At 40.1% G+C, this 16,499-nt stretch overlaps 1 protein-coding gene across 3 annotated transcripts in view; it reads left to right on the top strand.

The window, feature by feature from the left end:
• The window catches only part of MLLT3 (MLLT3 super elongation complex subunit), a 254,259-nt gene extending 243,087 nt beyond the window's left edge, over positions 1–11,172 (top strand). For all 3 annotated transcript variants that reach the window (XM_068552314.1, XM_068552312.1, XM_068552313.1), the window contains 3 exons: positions 1,818–1,889; positions 3,056–3,127; positions 9,986–11,172. In XM_068552314.1, coding sequence (XP_068408415.1) covers positions 1,818–1,889; positions 3,056–3,127; positions 9,986–10,117 — 276 coding nt within the window. In that variant the 3' untranslated portion in view covers positions 10,118–11,172. The remainder of the gene's footprint in view (positions 1–1,817; positions 1,890–3,055; positions 3,128–9,985) is intronic.
• Positions 11,173–16,499: the final 5,327 nt, after the last annotated feature.

Genomic DNA, 16,499 nt, shown 5'->3' with positions numbered 1-16,499 from the left:
AGAGAAGGAAATTCTGAATGTAGTGGGGTGTTTGGTTTCCTTTACAGTGAAGCATGTTAAAAACTATTGCTTTGCCTCTGCGATTAAGTAATTTCCTTGTGTTGCCAGAAGTATTGTATTTGAAGTTAGCCTGGTCACATTGGTCTTCTGGTTATCTTAATGTTAAAAATGAGGAAATAAAGGCTACTCTCAGGCAAGATTCTGTTAGGAGCTCACTTCTTACTTACACATTTTCCTAAATTCAAAGGAATATGTACCTTTAGAGAAGTATTTGGTCTTTTCTAGAATGTCATCCTCAATGGGTAAAATGTTTATTAGTAGTAGAAAATTTTATAGCTGAATGGGAACCTGGATGTTATCTTGTTCATCTCTCTCATTTTATCTCATTTTTTGAGGTTCAAAAATGATGAATGATGGGACTGGTACCTGAACTTGGGTTTCTGAGCCCAATCAATGCTCTTTCTACAAATTAAATTACAAAATAAATGTGGACTCATTTTAAAAATCTTTGTGTTTTGGAAGATGGTAGACCTTTGAACAGAACTGGAGAGTGGTTGTGTGTGTGTGTGTGTGTGTGTGTGTGTGTGTGTGTGTGTTGTTAAAGCACAAATGGATGAAAAGAAGAGCAGTAGGAATGTGAGACTTCTTAAATATCTCCTTTATTTTGCATTTTCTTCCTTAATATTAGCTTCAGGTTATAATAACTCACTTGGTAATGAGGATATAATGAAAAAGACAAATTACTTTGCTTTTTATGTTTATATACATTTGTAAACACTCATCAATAATTTCAGTGGTTCTCAACCATTTTAAGCAAGGGCCATTTAAAAATATTTCCCTCATAATTCTCAATTTTGAAAATTCTAACAAATCAACTGTATTTATTAAGTAATAATTTGTTTCTCCTTTTTATTAATTAGAAACGTAGCTCCCAACAGTCTGAACAGTATGCAAAACTGCTCTTCGTAACCTAAGCTACCATTGGGTCAGATAAAAGGAAAGGCACTTGATATTTATCATGGGTAAACACATCATTTCTTGAACTACAGAAAATAGTCCTAGCTCTTTATTTCTTGAGTGGGAGGATCCCAAGTTGGGAGCAACCAGTGTAACCGATGGCTACCTTCATTTCCAAAGCTGCCTCAGTTTAGTGGATACGAGTGAGTACTTTTTAGAATCTGAAAGTCAGGTGCTAAAAAGGGTATTTGAGTGTTTGTCTTATCATCCTTAGTGTACCGAGCGCTGGTAGTCATGCTGAAACAACAGAATGAATAAGGAAAATATTCTTGCCAGAGGGGACTGTAGTCCGCTACAACTCAGCTGCTGTACATATGTTTGAGAGTGTTGTAACAAAAGAGAAGCAGCCTTGGAAGCTTAGATCAATTTCCTTATCTTCACCTTTTTTTTTTTAAGTTCTGTTGCCCTGACTCAGTATTTCAGATATACGTAATTTATTTTCCCAGAGAAAGTTAAGATTAGAGGAGAAGAAAGAAAATGTATGGAGGAGAAATGCTCTTTGGAAAGTGATGTTATTATATGACATTTCATTCTTTTTTTTTTTTAACATCTTTATTGGAGTATAATTGCTTTACAATGGTGTGTTAGTTTCTGCTTTAGAACAAAGTGAATCAGCTATACATATACATATTATCCCCATATCCCCTCCCTCTTACGTCTCGCTCCCACCCTCCCTATCCCACCCCTCTAGGTGGTCACAAAGCACTGTGACATTTCATTCTTAAGTCCCTTCATTTAGGTGGCTGGTTAGCTAAGAAGTGCTAGAAATCAAATTTAACTATGTTCTCTTTGATCCCTAGATTCTTGAAGTGAAAAGTCCAATAAAGCAAAGCAAATCAGATAAGCAAATAAAGAATGGTGAATGTGACAAGGTAGGTGTCCAGTCCATTACTGTGAGTGCTCCAGCACTGACCCTCTTCTGTTTCTTTGTGTTTCCCTTGATCATCCTTGCTGGTTCTCCTTTCGTTTTCTTCATCAGAAATGCCTGAAACCTCCAAATGACAAGCATTTCTTCCCAATGCTTTGTAGTTTATTTTCCAAGTCTTGTTTATATCTCCAGTGTTAAGCTTGGCCTTATGCTATCCATGATTGCCAAGGGATTTCAGGCACATTGAATTGGGAGGTGAGAGAATTGTGGTGCAGGTGGAGGGTTAAGGAATCTCAGACTTAAGTGAGCAGGACATCCGATCCCAGTGCAGTGTGTTTTCCCCAAGTGTGCAGTCACGCATCCAAAATCTGACTTCAAGGGCTCTTGGGGGTTTGTGTCTCGTTGTGGGCAGGGTCCTCACGTGCTTTGCAGGGGCGGGCCTGGCTAATGCTTCACAGACCTTTCTTCTGCCTTCATTGCAAATGGCACTCGGAACATCCAGGCATTTATGCTAACAAAGACCATGAGTCTGAGCATATGGAGGTGCACCTCTGCCTTTTCAGGGGAGCTCTTGACAAAGCAGATGCTAATTTGGATAGTGACCTCTGTTTTTCATAAGACATTCTTCTGTCCTGTTTCTTGCCGTTCACTAGCAATGTTAGATATGACCAGGAGGGACCAGGAGGGCTTTTTTCTTTTCAGTTTGCCCTGACATAATTGGTAATGTGCATCAGTACTTCCATAGTCAAACTTGGGCTTTTTTCTCTTAGTTAAAATGCTTCTAAGATGGAAGAATAGTTAAAAAAAAAAAAAAAAAAGAGTGTAGACTGTGGTAATACGCTTAAACTCACAATTTTTCATTGAGTTCCCCTTCTCTCTGTAGAGGCGTTGTTGGGAGAGGGTGAACCTGCTCACTTGAACCTTGTTGAGAGCAAATAAGTGCAAGAATTGCCCTTTTTAATCAATAAAAAGCTGGCTTGAAAAGTTAATAGTTGGCCAAGAGAGATTTGGTCTGCAAAGGCCTTGGGCAGTGCACCCACACAGCCTGGGGTAGAGGGTAGAATGTGGAACCTCTGACCACTGCTTGTATGTTCTTATTTGTTTATTCTTTTATTTTTGAACTACTTCCTTAAAGTGCTTGTTCTTTGGGGGGATGCCGTTCTCTTTCAGGCATACCTAGATGAACTGGTAGAGCTTCACAGAAGGTTGATGACACTGAGGGAAAGACACATTCTGCAGCAGGTGAGAAATGCTTTTTAACACAACCCTTTCCAGAAACGTCAAGGCCTAGTTTGTCCTGGGCTAGTGTGATAGCACCTGGAGGCCACGCCAGGTGGCCTTCTGAAAGCCCCACACTCTCAGGACTGGCCCAGTGCCACCTGCAAAGTAGGTGGGGGGGGTGGGTTTATTTCCGAGGCTGCCCAGAAGTCTGCTTTGGGGCTTCCACGGTACAACGAAAACTGGGCACATGGGGAGGTGATGATGCTGGAATATACTGATCCCTCAGCCGTCTGATGCTGTCATGTGGGCTGAGGGAGGGGAAGGTAGGAATGCAGAAACCTTTGGGGCCAGGCTTCTGGTTTCATGGGAAAACAGTGATAAGAATTGCAGTCAAGTGCTGTAAACATTTGTGATTCAATTTAGTAACCTTTGCCAATGCTATTCTAAGGAAAATAAATATTTTCCTCATTTGTCTTATCTTGTATAACATACATTCTATTATTATGAACTCAACTGTAGAAGACTTGTAGAGTGGGGAAACTTCTATTAGCACAATTTGATGTTTTGAGAAGATAAGAAGGATGGTTTTTAGTTTTCATACAGTTACAGCACATGCGTCCATTGCATTAACAGTGGCTATTGATGAAATAATTTTTCTTTAACACCCAAAGAGAAGGTTGGGTTCTAAATTCCAGGGTGGGTTTGTAGCTTTTTTTGCTGCTTGAATTTTTTTTTTTTTTTTTTTTTTTTTTTTACTACTTTCAAATGACTTGAAGTTAGCACTTAATCTACCCCAGCTGTGTATGGGTTACTTTTTTTTTTTAATGTTTAATGGCTGATGGTCACATTTATATTTTGTGTACATTTTTGCATAAATCTATAAATACACACTCTCAAACTTTCCAAGTTCCCTGATTGGTCTGATAAGCTTTTTAACCCTTCTAGAGTTTCAGCTTTGAACAAAAGACTGTAGACCTATAATTCTTAATTGCGGATAAGTTGCATTTGTTGCATTTCTATCTAAGTGCGTAATGGGTCGGGGAGCAGGATTTGAGTGGCTTACCCTAAGACATATTCTAGTATTTTGATAGCATTTTTCTTCAGCTTTCTTCTGTGCAACTGAAAACTGTTCAGCCTGCCACTTACCAGTTATTTGGGGCTAATTGCCTGAATGGTGATGGTAAATCTATTAGCTGACTTTCCCATCCTTTCCCGAACACCAGCTCTGAACCACTGTGGAGCAGTTGTCTAATAAAGCTATTAAAGCACAAGTTGGGCCCAAACAGTGCGTCTTGCAGGAGAGCGAGACAGATGTTTGGTCAGGGTTGGGACCCCTTCACCAGGAAAGCCAACCAGTGAGTCGAGGATACTAGGCTTTTGGGCAGGGTCTTACCTTGGGGTGTCATTGGCATTCCTAATTTCACACTGTCCTTTATTTTGACCTTTGAAAGACTTGTGAGGGAAGGTGGCTTACTGGAGAATTCCATCGAAGTGGATAATCTTAGTGTTCTAGAGGGAGAGAGTGATATCTATGAATTTTTAACCTGGCATAAAGGCACTCCAGGGCCCACAGCGTTTCACCCTAATTGCATTCCCAGGCCAGTTGAAAGCTCTCAGTCTTTGGCCTTTTGCCTTGTAATGCAGCTGAGGCTTGTGATTATGATACCATGATGCATGTCCTGTCACGGTTTACTGCTTAATTAATTCCTATTGTAAAACATAGAACTATTGAGGACTAATGTTCTTCTCCACCTTGAGCACCGCTCATCTTGTGGACTGCGTTCCACAGAGCCTGCGTATTATCAGCCACACAGACCCCAGCACCTGAGACAGGATTTCTGGTGACCTCAGGATCCCATCCCAGGTCTTTTCCTTATTAAATGCATCCTGTCAAAAAATCTGGCCTGACACTTTTCTTTGGCTCACAAAAGGTGGTTAATATCTTTGTTTTATTCTGGGGACATGCAGTGCTGGCACCCAGCATCTAGATTAATGAACAGAAAGCGCTGGATCAAGAGAGGCTGTGTTCTGAAGGCCCTTTTCCATAAGGTAAAAGTATAGTACAGTAGGCACAGTCAAAACCAGAGATGTCAGTACCTCGGACTGACTAATAATTTGATTCTTCTTTAAACCACATGTTCCACATTCATTTGGAAAGGGAGATTGAACACTTCTAAACACTTCTAAACTCCCTTGGAGTTCCAGCTCTGAGTCTGGATTTGCATCCTCCTTAGGAGAAAAACAAAAAACAAAAAACCTCTGAGGGAAAACCAGGGCTTCCTTAGAGGATGGTTCAGCAATTTAGGTAACAGCTATTGTACATTTAGAATTTTCTTCAGGGAGTTGGGGAATAAATGGTATATCAGAGTGTTCTAACAACCTGGAAAACACTCCCTGAGAAGTGTTTTGCTGAAAGTGATTTTCTCCAGGACGCCTCTTAACCCAGGGTAGGGCACACGTCGTCACACGGTAGACAGGGCTTCCCCATCCATAGCTGGGGCCATTCTCCAGGAAGTCCTAACTTACCCCAGACCCGACTCCCCACCAGACAGAAGCGGTTAAAGCAAAGCTTGTTCATTACTTCCCACTCAGCAAAGAGGCTGCTTCGGGTGGAAAGAATCCTGTTTTGTTTTGTTTTTTTAACATAAAAAATATGAAAAAGCATAATCAGACTACAATGCATCTGCCTTTTAATAATTTTTATGACTTTTATAACCAGGATTGGGGGAAGGAGCTACAGACTTAACAAGTGGATCTTACCCTGTTTTAAAAAAAAAAAAAAACAGGCCTGCGTGGTACCCCCTCCAAAGCTGACGTGGCAGGAAATAATCCATCACAGATGTTTTCACAACAACCATCATCTGAAGAATGAGTTAAGCAGTATACATACTCCGCCTTTTCCACTACCTATAATATACCATGTGCCCTTGCCTGCTTTCCTTATCTGCACTCAGTCTGTCTTTTATTATTACTATTATTTTGGAGTTGGATTCGTCATTGCAGTACGATGCAGGGTAACGACACCAAGGTAGAGAGCCACGGTGCATCAGCAGAGCGGGGATTCCTATAGACAGGCAGCGTGGCGTCCTTCAGGGACCAGCAGGGTGGTGCTTTCAGGCTTTGGGGCTGTGTCATTGCAATAAAGCATGTTAACGCAGTGTTTCTGATGTTCTGACTCTTTTCAGGATTCATGGAAAGGCACCCACATTTATTTTTCGTTATGAAGTCTTTACTTAATTGAGGGTGTAGGTTCGTGCTCTAATAATTCAAATCATTAATGCCATTCCCATTGGCAAATAGTCCTGAACGCCCCATCTGTCACCACCGCTACTACTTTAAGGCTGTCTCTGCCTCCGCCGTGATGCATTCTTATAAGCTCCCATAAAAATGCAGGGCTCATTTAGTGAGATTGATAAGATCCCCTTCATTTCTTTGCCTGTTGTGGCTGCAGGCGGGGCGTGCTGGTTGTGGAGGAGACGGGAGGGCTGTGATTGAAGCCCCGGAACCTACAAGGTAGTACAGTGCACGTGAGATGACGGGGCCGAATATCCTAGTGGGCAAATGTGTTTATTTGCTTTAAAACCAAGTGGCCTTTTCTAGAGGGTATTTTTATTACTCTGTCTTCTGCCTATTGCTAAGTAATTAGCGAGCAACTATATTGAGTCCACAGAAATTTATTTTCTTAAAGGGGTGAGTTACCTGTCATTTTCAAGGGAAAATGGAGGGCTGTACTTCTTTATCCCCACACTGTGGTTTTAGTTTGTCGTTTCAACTACTTTACTTCAGCTACTATTCTCCCTGCTTTCTTCCCTTCCTCCTGCAGACTTTTATTATAATTTTTTCTTTAATTTCAAGGAGGTCTTTTCTGAGCTTTAGCTTCTGGCATTTTCCCTGCTTCATTTGTTTTAGTGCTAATGAAATGGCTAACAGTCAATGAGGGGCAGAGGAAAAAGCACTGGGTCTGAAAATTCATGTGCTATATAGTTACCTCCCAGATAATTAAGGATAAATTTATGTTTACACGGTAATCATAATCATGTTGCCCTCATCTGTGTAGCAATTTGCAGTTTATAAAGAAGCTTCATGTTCCGTATATTATTTGATCCTCTGAACAACATTGTATGATAGGTAGAACAGGTGGCATTGTCCCCATTTTACAGATGAGGAGACTAAGGCCCAGGGGTTATTGTGTTCTGTCCAATGCCATTCAAATAGTGAGCAGAGTCAGAATATGATATGCCAAATTCAGGATTCTCTGTTCTGAGTGCTTGGTCATTTACCTACTGGCCAGCTAGTTGAGGAGAGGATTCACACTCTGGAATAATTGTCATTTGCTTCCATTGTATAAATTGAAAGGCTATTTGTTTTCATCCCGAAAGAGCTCTCTGAAGAGGCTGTTTGTTTCTATACTGAAGTTTACACATTTTCACTCGGTCTATAGTGTTTCTACACAATGTAGCAAAAAAGATAATTTACTCTGGAAAGTACTTTTAATTCAATCGATGTTAAATATGTATTATAGTATTTGATTGCCTTGAAAGGCTTGTGTTTGTGGACAGAGCTGTGTATGCGTGTTTCTCTATGTATATAGATGTGTGTGGCTGACTTATCTAAAGCTCTGTTTTAACTATTAACTAATAAAGCAAATGAGGGTTCATTTTAGATCTTTTAGTGTTAATAATAAGATCTAGCTTGATAAATTCTTATGTGAATGTCACACTTTAACCATTACTGGGAACACCCCTTCTGATATTCTCTTGATGCGTGTAATAGAACGCTGAGTCCGGTGGTTTAAGCAAGTAAGGCTCCCTCTCCACCCCTGCATCCCCCCCTTCCCCGCCACCCCATATAATAATAGGCCTGGAGGTAAGTGATTCATGGTCAGTGTGGTGGAAAAGGTGCTACTGAGGACATAGACTCCTTGCCTTCCTGCTCTGCCATCTTTCACATCTTGCGTTCATCCACTTGAGGGGAAGACAGCTGCTGCACTTCCAGGATGGCATCTTCATTCCAGACAGGAAGAGCAGAGGGCAAAGCCTCATGCCCATTGTCCATACCCTTTTGAAAATTTTCCTAAAAGGCCAGTGACTTCTGACAAATAAGCCGTAAATAGCAGTGTCTGCCCAGTGCTGCAAGTGGGTCTGGGAGGCAAGTATTTTAGCTGGGCGTATTGCCACTCCCAGAAAATCAAGCTTCTGCTAGTAAAGAAGAAGGGATAAATGGATATTAGGTAGGCAGTTCGCTGTGTCTGTCATGATTTTGCAATGGGAGTAACTGATTTTGTTATTAAACCCATAGTTATATCTGTAAAAAAAAATAGTTCCAGAGGTTGAATAAGGCAATAACAGCTCAGTCTGGAGTTGTGCAGTTAATTGGATTGAGGTTCACTATGTCTTATGTTTCTGTGGCAGATATGTCAGGAATAGGGAGCACATTTTCTATTGAGAGCCACTGACCCATAGGGAATAGTTCACAAATTTACTGTTTTTTTTTAAAGAAAACTAATTGTAAGAAGAAAAGGTCAAAAGTTTCCATTCTGCTGTTTTCAACCGGAAATTAGGTAATCTAAGACTTCATTGAATAAATAATAGGCTGAATAATTAAAATTATTCCTTTCAAGATGATTGTGCTAAAGAGAACAGAAGCATGTGATAGAAAAGGAGTAACAGACAACTAAAAATAAGCGAAATGGTTTGCCAGTCGGTTTCTCTGCACAAATACTTTTTCTTTCATCTTGATGCGGATTTTCTTCTCCCCCCGACAAAGCTTACTAAAATCAACCCCCCTCCATCCCAATTTACTCACAACAAACATACCTAGAACCCATACTACCCAGGCATAGCATCTGTTTCTGTTAAAATTATTAGTAAAATAGGAATAGAAAGACACGTAACAAGATAAAAGATTCTTTCAAACCCATAACCAACATCACTGTTAATGTTGAAACCTTAGAGGCGTCCTTCCGAAAGCCAGGCAAGACCAATAGTGCCTCTGTCACCACTTTTGTTTATCATATTTCTGGAAGTTGGAGCCAATTCAAGAAATGAGGTATAACTATTCCCAAATGGGGAGACAAAGGCATCCTTTCTTTCTGCGGATGATACTTATCACCCCAGATACTCAAGTGCATCAACTGAACATGACTAATGGAATGAATATAGATTTTTATTTTTTGTCAAAGCATAACAAAATGTACAGCTGGATGAATTTTAACAAAGTGAATGCATCTTTTGTAACGAGCACCCAAATCAAGCAACAAAACAGTTCCAGCACCTCAGAAGGCTTCCTTGAGCCCCTTTCTAGTAACTAGCCATGATCTTCAGAAGGTGGAAATGTAGACGGTTTTAATTTTTTCTTTGTGGATTCTTGAGTTTTTTAGACTTTCAACAGTAATGTAATCAGAAAGAAAAATGATCATTATATATATGTGTGTCTGCGTGTATATACTTTTTCTATAAGGAGTTCTGTTATTTCTAGGCTGGAATTTCCTTTCATCTATTAAGTACAGCCACTGTCCATTGAGTCAGTAACTAATTTTTAAAAGGGGTCTTGAAATTGTATCTCCCACTAGTTACCCATTCTCACTCCCACCCCTATAGTAAAATGGTCTGTTGATGACTTGGAAGTAGGAATCAGTTTAAAGACTATGAATGAGAACAGGTAGTCTGCTCTCATTGAGAAATTCAAAGGGTTAATATTCCTTTGACCTACCAAATTGGCTAAGAAGTAGTTTGGTGCCATTTCCAGTATAGGACCTTCCTGCTATAAATGAGACTATTAATCACTTGGTTCCATATTTGACTCCCTCCATCTCTCTCTCTTTTTGCCTTTTGTGGTCTATTGCTTATTGCCTAAACTTTCTCTTCTTTACTCCTCTAGATTGTGAACCTTATAGAAGAAACTGGACACTTTCATATCACAAACACAACATTTGATTTTGACCTTTGCTCGCTGGACAAAACCACAGTCCGTAAACTACAGAGTTACCTGGAAACATCTGGAACATCCTGAGGCTACAACAACTGGATGCATCAAAAACTCTGGTTTTTTTTGTTTTTTTTTTTTGGTTGTGATTTTTTTTCTCGTTTGTTTATATGGAAACACTCAGAATGATGCAACCAAAAGGGAAAAAATAAAAAGCAAACAACCTTCAGCTTTATTTTTCTTTAAAGCCAGTCATCATCTCTTGATAAAGGAGAGGTTAAGCAAACCAGCCTCAGCGGACCACTCTTCTCTCCAAGGAAATCCCCGGGAAGAGTTAGCCTGGATAGCCTTGAAAACAAACAGATCAAATACAACACGAGAAAACTTAAAGAATGTGTATGGTATCATGTATCTCTCTCTGTGGTGGTTCATTCCACAGGACGAATGCATATTCAACACACTGCCTTATTACATAACTGATCTATTTATTATTGCATACAGATATTCTAGAGTCGTTGAGGGAATGACACCACAAGACATTCTAAGTACTCGGTCCCGTGGATGCTCTTTCAATGCAGCGCCCTTGCCATCCCAAGCCCAGTGACCTTACTCGTATACCGTGCCACTCTCCACCAACTTTTTCCAAGTCCCTTAACTCGTTGCAGTCTGTATTTTCCACCTTGTTTTTCCAGTCCCAGGACACAAATGATCAACTGGGGGGACCAAATAGCCACCCTGATTTTCTCCTTTGTGGTCTTTTTCCTGAAAGTTGGGGCCCAGTCCTTGGCTGTATCCATATAATGATCTTGGACCATGGTTAGAAAACGCACCAAATAGGATCATACGAATTGCTGTCTAGCCTTAGTCAATAAACCTGTAGGACTTTTAAACAAACGTGTACCTGTAAACGTCCTGCATCCAGCATTGTTGAGATGTCATCAACATCCTTGTGTCTGTTTTACTGTTACGGTATTAGGTAAATATGGAAGTGAATGCATTCCACAGGATCATAATTTTTAAAAGAGGAATTCTGGTTCTGTTTTCTAAAGAAATGTTGTAGAAATTCTTAATTTGGTTCTATTTATTAGTAAGAGTTTCAGCTTTCTTCGGCTGCCAGTGTGTTACCCATCTTTACCATAAAACCTGGAATAAGAGATTTTTGTTTGTTCACATATGATCCTCTTAGACTCTTTTATATTTGAAAAATTAAAATCTTTCTTTGGGGGAAAATTCTTGGTTATTCTGCCATAACAGATTATGTATTAACTTGTAGATTCAGTGGTTCGATACCTGTTTAGTCACTTGCTTATGTTTCCAGAAGGATTTCTTGTATTGGTGAATATAAAGATGGTTGGGGAGGGGGGATATTTTTGTTCTTGATGTACCCTGTTTTGAAACTAGAAATCTGTCCTGTGGCATGCAAAAGAAAGCAAATTATTTTTAAAAGAAAAAAAAAAAAAAACAAAACAAAACCAAAGTACTTTTGGTGTCATTATTCCATTCTCTCCATAAGTGGAGAATGCAAAATGAGAACAGTTCATCTTCCAAGTTTTTGCTAGGAATTCAACCGAAAAGAAAAGAAACGAAGAAATACTTCTGGATCCAAAGGTTCGTTCACTGGATCAGCCTTAAGAAAGTCTCTATGCGTGCTCGTAGACCAGTATCTCCCTTGTTTAGTCCCGTGCCAGATGCTGTCTTTTCATACAGAGATTAACTGGTGTCTGTACAGAAAATGGTCTTTCCAGACCCATTCTTTTGGGCAGGAATGTAAATGCAGATTGATAATGGAGTTATTTCTGCATTTTAACAAGGGGATTTTTTTTTTTTTTACATTGTTTCTTTCTATCCAGAGACACTATTTTTTCCTTTTAAAAAATTATAATACAGCCATGCTCCTTGTAAATTACTTTTCAGAAGCATCCCATTGAGGACAAGTGTACTTTTTCAATAATGTTATGACTCTTGATGATTGGCATGACCGACCTTGAAGCATTTGTTTTGTAGTCCACTCCTCAATGTTTAATTACAGAGAAACTTTCTGAGTCATTTTGGACATTAGGTGACTGATGAATTGAGTGGTTTTAGTTGTGTTTTGTTTCTTTTTTTAACTTTACAGGTGAAAGGGGTGGGCAATGCTTATATGGAATTTTTTGCAACATTTAAAAATCTTTAAAAATTTCTAAATGCTAATCCACGTATTCTAATTAAGCCAGAAATGTATGTGGTTTAACAAAAATATCTATGTAGTTTAACTAGAAATGTATATATGTAGTTTGGGCCATTTTTATTTTTGTATCTAAATTGTGTGGCCAAAACCATGATTTGGCAATGTAAAGATTTTTTTGTTCCCTAGGTTACTAACCAAGAAACTGGTTAACATAAGTAACCAGACAAAAAGGATAGCAAGAAGGGAAGCTATTACAGTGATAAACTTTAGACCTAAAATTTAGGTAATAAAGTAAATGTCTTCAGAATATCATCTGTAAATTAATAAAATTCAGGAAAACTTGCCCTTCTGTTATTCATAGAGACAGCAAAATGAATTTTCCATGAAATTCCAATAGAATAAGAGTCATGCTGTTGAGTTTTTAGAAGTTGAACTCTTGCTCTCATCTGATTTTTAAATGCAGAAATAATAAATCCCCTTTCAATTAAATGCAAATAGTTAAAGTAACCCACTCAGTTCTGCCACGTTTATGTACACTCACCTTTGAAACCTGTTAAAATATTTTTGGCATGCGTGTATTCTAACAGTGGCTTTGGTTTGTTTAAGCACAGGGTTTAATTTTTTGGTCTAAATAAAATTAATTGGGTGAGTGTGACTATGGTTTAAGCCAGCCAGAGTATGATAAACTTTCTTTAAATTTTTCCCCAGTAATTTGAGGGGAAGGAAACATGTACAGAACTTTTTCCCCCCTTATCAATTACCTTTTGCCCCTGGTTTCGCAGCAGGATATGTATGAGAAGGGGGTGCTTCTATCTTAGCATATAGGAGACGTGTTAGCAACAAAAATGCTTGCAGCTATTTTGCTTCTTCACCATAATCCACCTCTCTCTCTATGCAGACAAATAGAGATGTCTATATATGCTTGCATATTGTGTCAAAGTTGGGGAGAACATAAAAACTTAAGATCAGGAAACAAAAACTCTAGAAGAAAAAAGTCCTAGGAGAGTGTCCTAAACATTTTTAAATTGCAAAGCAAATCTCTCTAATCTGAATAATTACCCACATTTTGTGGAAAGAGCCAATAAAATTGGTTCTCTTCTTCCACCAAAAATGTTTCTCCTGATAACTTTTACAGACCCAACTACTCTTTAAAATAGACAGTTTAGGCCTGCATAACATCCCACATACTGTTTCAAGCCCCACACATGTTAACGAGTTGACATACTGTTTAAGAGAGACTTTATTCTTAAATGTTTTCGCTCTCCCCAGGTGACAGAGTTGGATGTTCAGTGTTGGAAATGGTCAGTGCTGGTGCCGGGCGGTGCGTGTTCATTTTTCTCACTGTGGAGGTGACCAGCTCTGGACTAGTTTGCCGTATGCTCGTTAACTGGCCACCCTTAGCATTTTTGTGTACTGATGCTTTGTACTCCCTATGTACACACATCTTATCATCTTGCTTTGGACTGTTGCTCTAAAGCTATGAGTGTCATGTACAGACTACTACAGCTGCCATGAATGCTGAGGAGTCGATTCCCATGGTTTAGTCTAGTCTTGGGCTGGAAGTCTACATCTTTTGACCTCTTTTGTTTTATATGATGCCTTTGTATCATGTAGGCACTGCCATCCCTGAATATCCCTTGTAAAGATGCATTGAAGAAGGCAAAGGAAGACAAAGCCACCTCTGTCTGTAAACTGTAAATATGTATTTTGGCACTTGTACTCCAGTATTCTGAAAATAGAGTTATGATGGAAATGCTGACAGATCCTTAACAGTGGCCAGAGCTACCATGCAGTGCAAAAATAAATTAAGTAAATTGTATTCTTGAGATTAACAGTGCAAGGCCAGTACATTTTATAAATCTGTCAGTATCTTTTTTTTTAATGGAGTGTGTATGTGTAGTTATGTTGAAAGATACACTGTGTACGTGTGTGTAGATGCTATTATGTGAACTACAAGGCATTCGTCAGATGTATTTCCCATCCCTAAAACCCATGTTGAAATGTAAGTACAGATGGACAGAAATAGGTGTTTCACTTAAATTCATATCGAATCTGTTGTGGCTCCGTTTTCTTAACAATTCAGTAAGACTGTACGTTGTAAAGAGTCATTCGACCAAAGTTTGGTTTCCCTTTGCATACAGGAAAAATGAGCCCCCAGCCTTTCTCAAGAAGTGATGCTGGTCTTAAGGAAGAAAGAATGGCGAGATCAGAACCAGCGGAGGGCACAGTTCGTGCCCCATTCATCTTTGAGTCCCTAGGGTCTAGCACCACTTTCTGTGTCCTAAAACCAGAACATTTTTTAAGCTCTGCAGAGACTGGACAAGAAATGGTAGGGTACATTCTTGGAATAAACCAGGTTACTTGTGCATGGTGTTTTTTTCTTTTTCCCCCTATTTCTCCCAGAGGTTTTGTTCATAAACTAAACAAAGGCCTTGCATTTACTCTAGTGGCAAGAAATGCTACCTTGATTGGACAGGAAGGAGAAAAACGACTTCAACAAAGAGAATAGAATACTTTCAGTTTGGCAGGGAACCAAGGAATTGGATGTAATGCTCTATGTAACATGCTCTTTAAGAGTAAAGAGACATTAGATTTGAGAAACTCACCTTATCTTCAGGCAACAAGCCATGAGGGGACGATAGTGGACTGCCTCGTATCTTATCAACTAGCAACTGATTTTAGGTGTGGAAGCATCAGTCCCAGATGGGCTTGGCTGACAGTTAAGCTTTCGAATGACCAGGCTCAAATTGGACTAATCTCTTCCCTTGTTTCAGCATAGATATTCATTTGTTTGTTTTAAAATAATGGCCTGGCATTTTCTGCCGCATGGAGAAAGTCAGGGTGGGCATCCTGGGCCTGCTGAAGACAACTCAGGATGTCGTCTCCAAGTGCCCTCACACGGGAAGAGCGCTGAGCCCCAGTTCCCCCCAGTACATTTGTTTCACCGTCTCTCAGAACTATGGTCCCTCTTGGATACTCAAGGGGTCCTGGAGAGAGATGGCAGCTCAACCGAGGCCTGACGCCAAGACCTCTCTGCTTGGGAATTTGGGGATATAGTGTCCAAAACTAATGCGCTGACTAGTGGAGTAGCTACGGGTATTTTATGGGTCTCCTTGCCTGGAATACCACCCAAATAGAGAAGCCTGAGCACATTTCAAGGCTTCTGCTTTCTCTGCCTGCTAATAGTATCCACACCTTCCTGTTTATGTGGCCCCTTCCCTTTAGGGGCATTTCCAGTCTTTTCCAGAGGTTGTTAACTTGCCCTGGGCTGTCGGCTTGGCCTCTTGGTCTTAATTTCCCCTTAATTAGAGAAGGGTGACCAATGTGGTTCCCACGTGCTAGGGAGAGACGTACGTGGCACAAACGGAAAAACACTTCGGTAATTATAACTGGACCCTATAGCTGTCAAATAACAACAAAAATAATCTACCACCTGAATGGGAAGCCTCCTTGAGTCCACGTTGATAATAACGCAGGGCGCGGGGCCATCTGCACGGAATAGGTGGCCACAGGGACTGGGGAGATAGTGGTGAGTAAAGGCAAAGCAATTTGCTCCTTTTCCCTCGTAATCATGTCTTCCAGCACATGCGGGCCTCCACTGCAGGGCTCTGAAGTTTCAAAAGGGTAGAAAAGGATAAATCCAGGCCATTAAAAGAAAATATTCAAAGCTATTGAAAAGATAAAACAAGTGAGTCGCACTAAAAGGGCCGTCTGTGCAAGTAATAAGGTTGAAATACTGATACTGATTTCCTAGCCGAACAGCATTCCTCACACATGTGGTTTGTGTATCCGCGTCTGGGTGGGTGGTCTGGTGAGAAGTGCTAAATGCAGCAAGATGGCTTAGTTTTTGAGCAGTGGAGGGAAGCTTTGGGACAGGCTCAGTCCGTGGCATCTATAGCCCCTGCAACATAAAGAGGCTTTCCTTTTGCTTTGTTCCAGGAGGGAAAGTTTTAACTTGGCTTATTCATTTCAATATGAGTCTCTGTTCTTGCACAGAATCAAAGGGTAGGAGGTTTTTGTGTGTGTGCATGTTTTGTTTTGTTTCTGTTTCTGTTTTTAAGCACCTCCTTGTCCCTCATCCCACCCCTAGGGGGTGGGATTTATGGCATAGAATGTGCTAACCCTCCGTTTGTTCTAATTTATTCCCTGGGTGCTAGGCAACTATACACGTCTTTGGAAAGAAAGTGATGCTATTTTAAATAGCACCTCAGTCTAGATAGGACAGGAAAGAGTATTAAAGGCACATATTATGAATCCAGTCCGCAAACAAAAGCCAAAGGCAGACGGACTCCCCCAGAGGCA

This window comes from Eschrichtius robustus, chromosome 10, assembly GCF_028021215.1.
Source record: "Eschrichtius robustus isolate mEscRob2 chromosome 10, mEscRob2.pri, whole genome shotgun sequence".
In the NCBI taxonomy this organism is placed as follows: Eukaryota; Metazoa; Chordata; class Mammalia; order Artiodactyla; family Eschrichtiidae; genus Eschrichtius; species Eschrichtius robustus.
The sequence above is the reverse complement of the archived record's forward strand: the minus strand, read 5'-3'. Positions and strand labels throughout refer to the sequence as shown.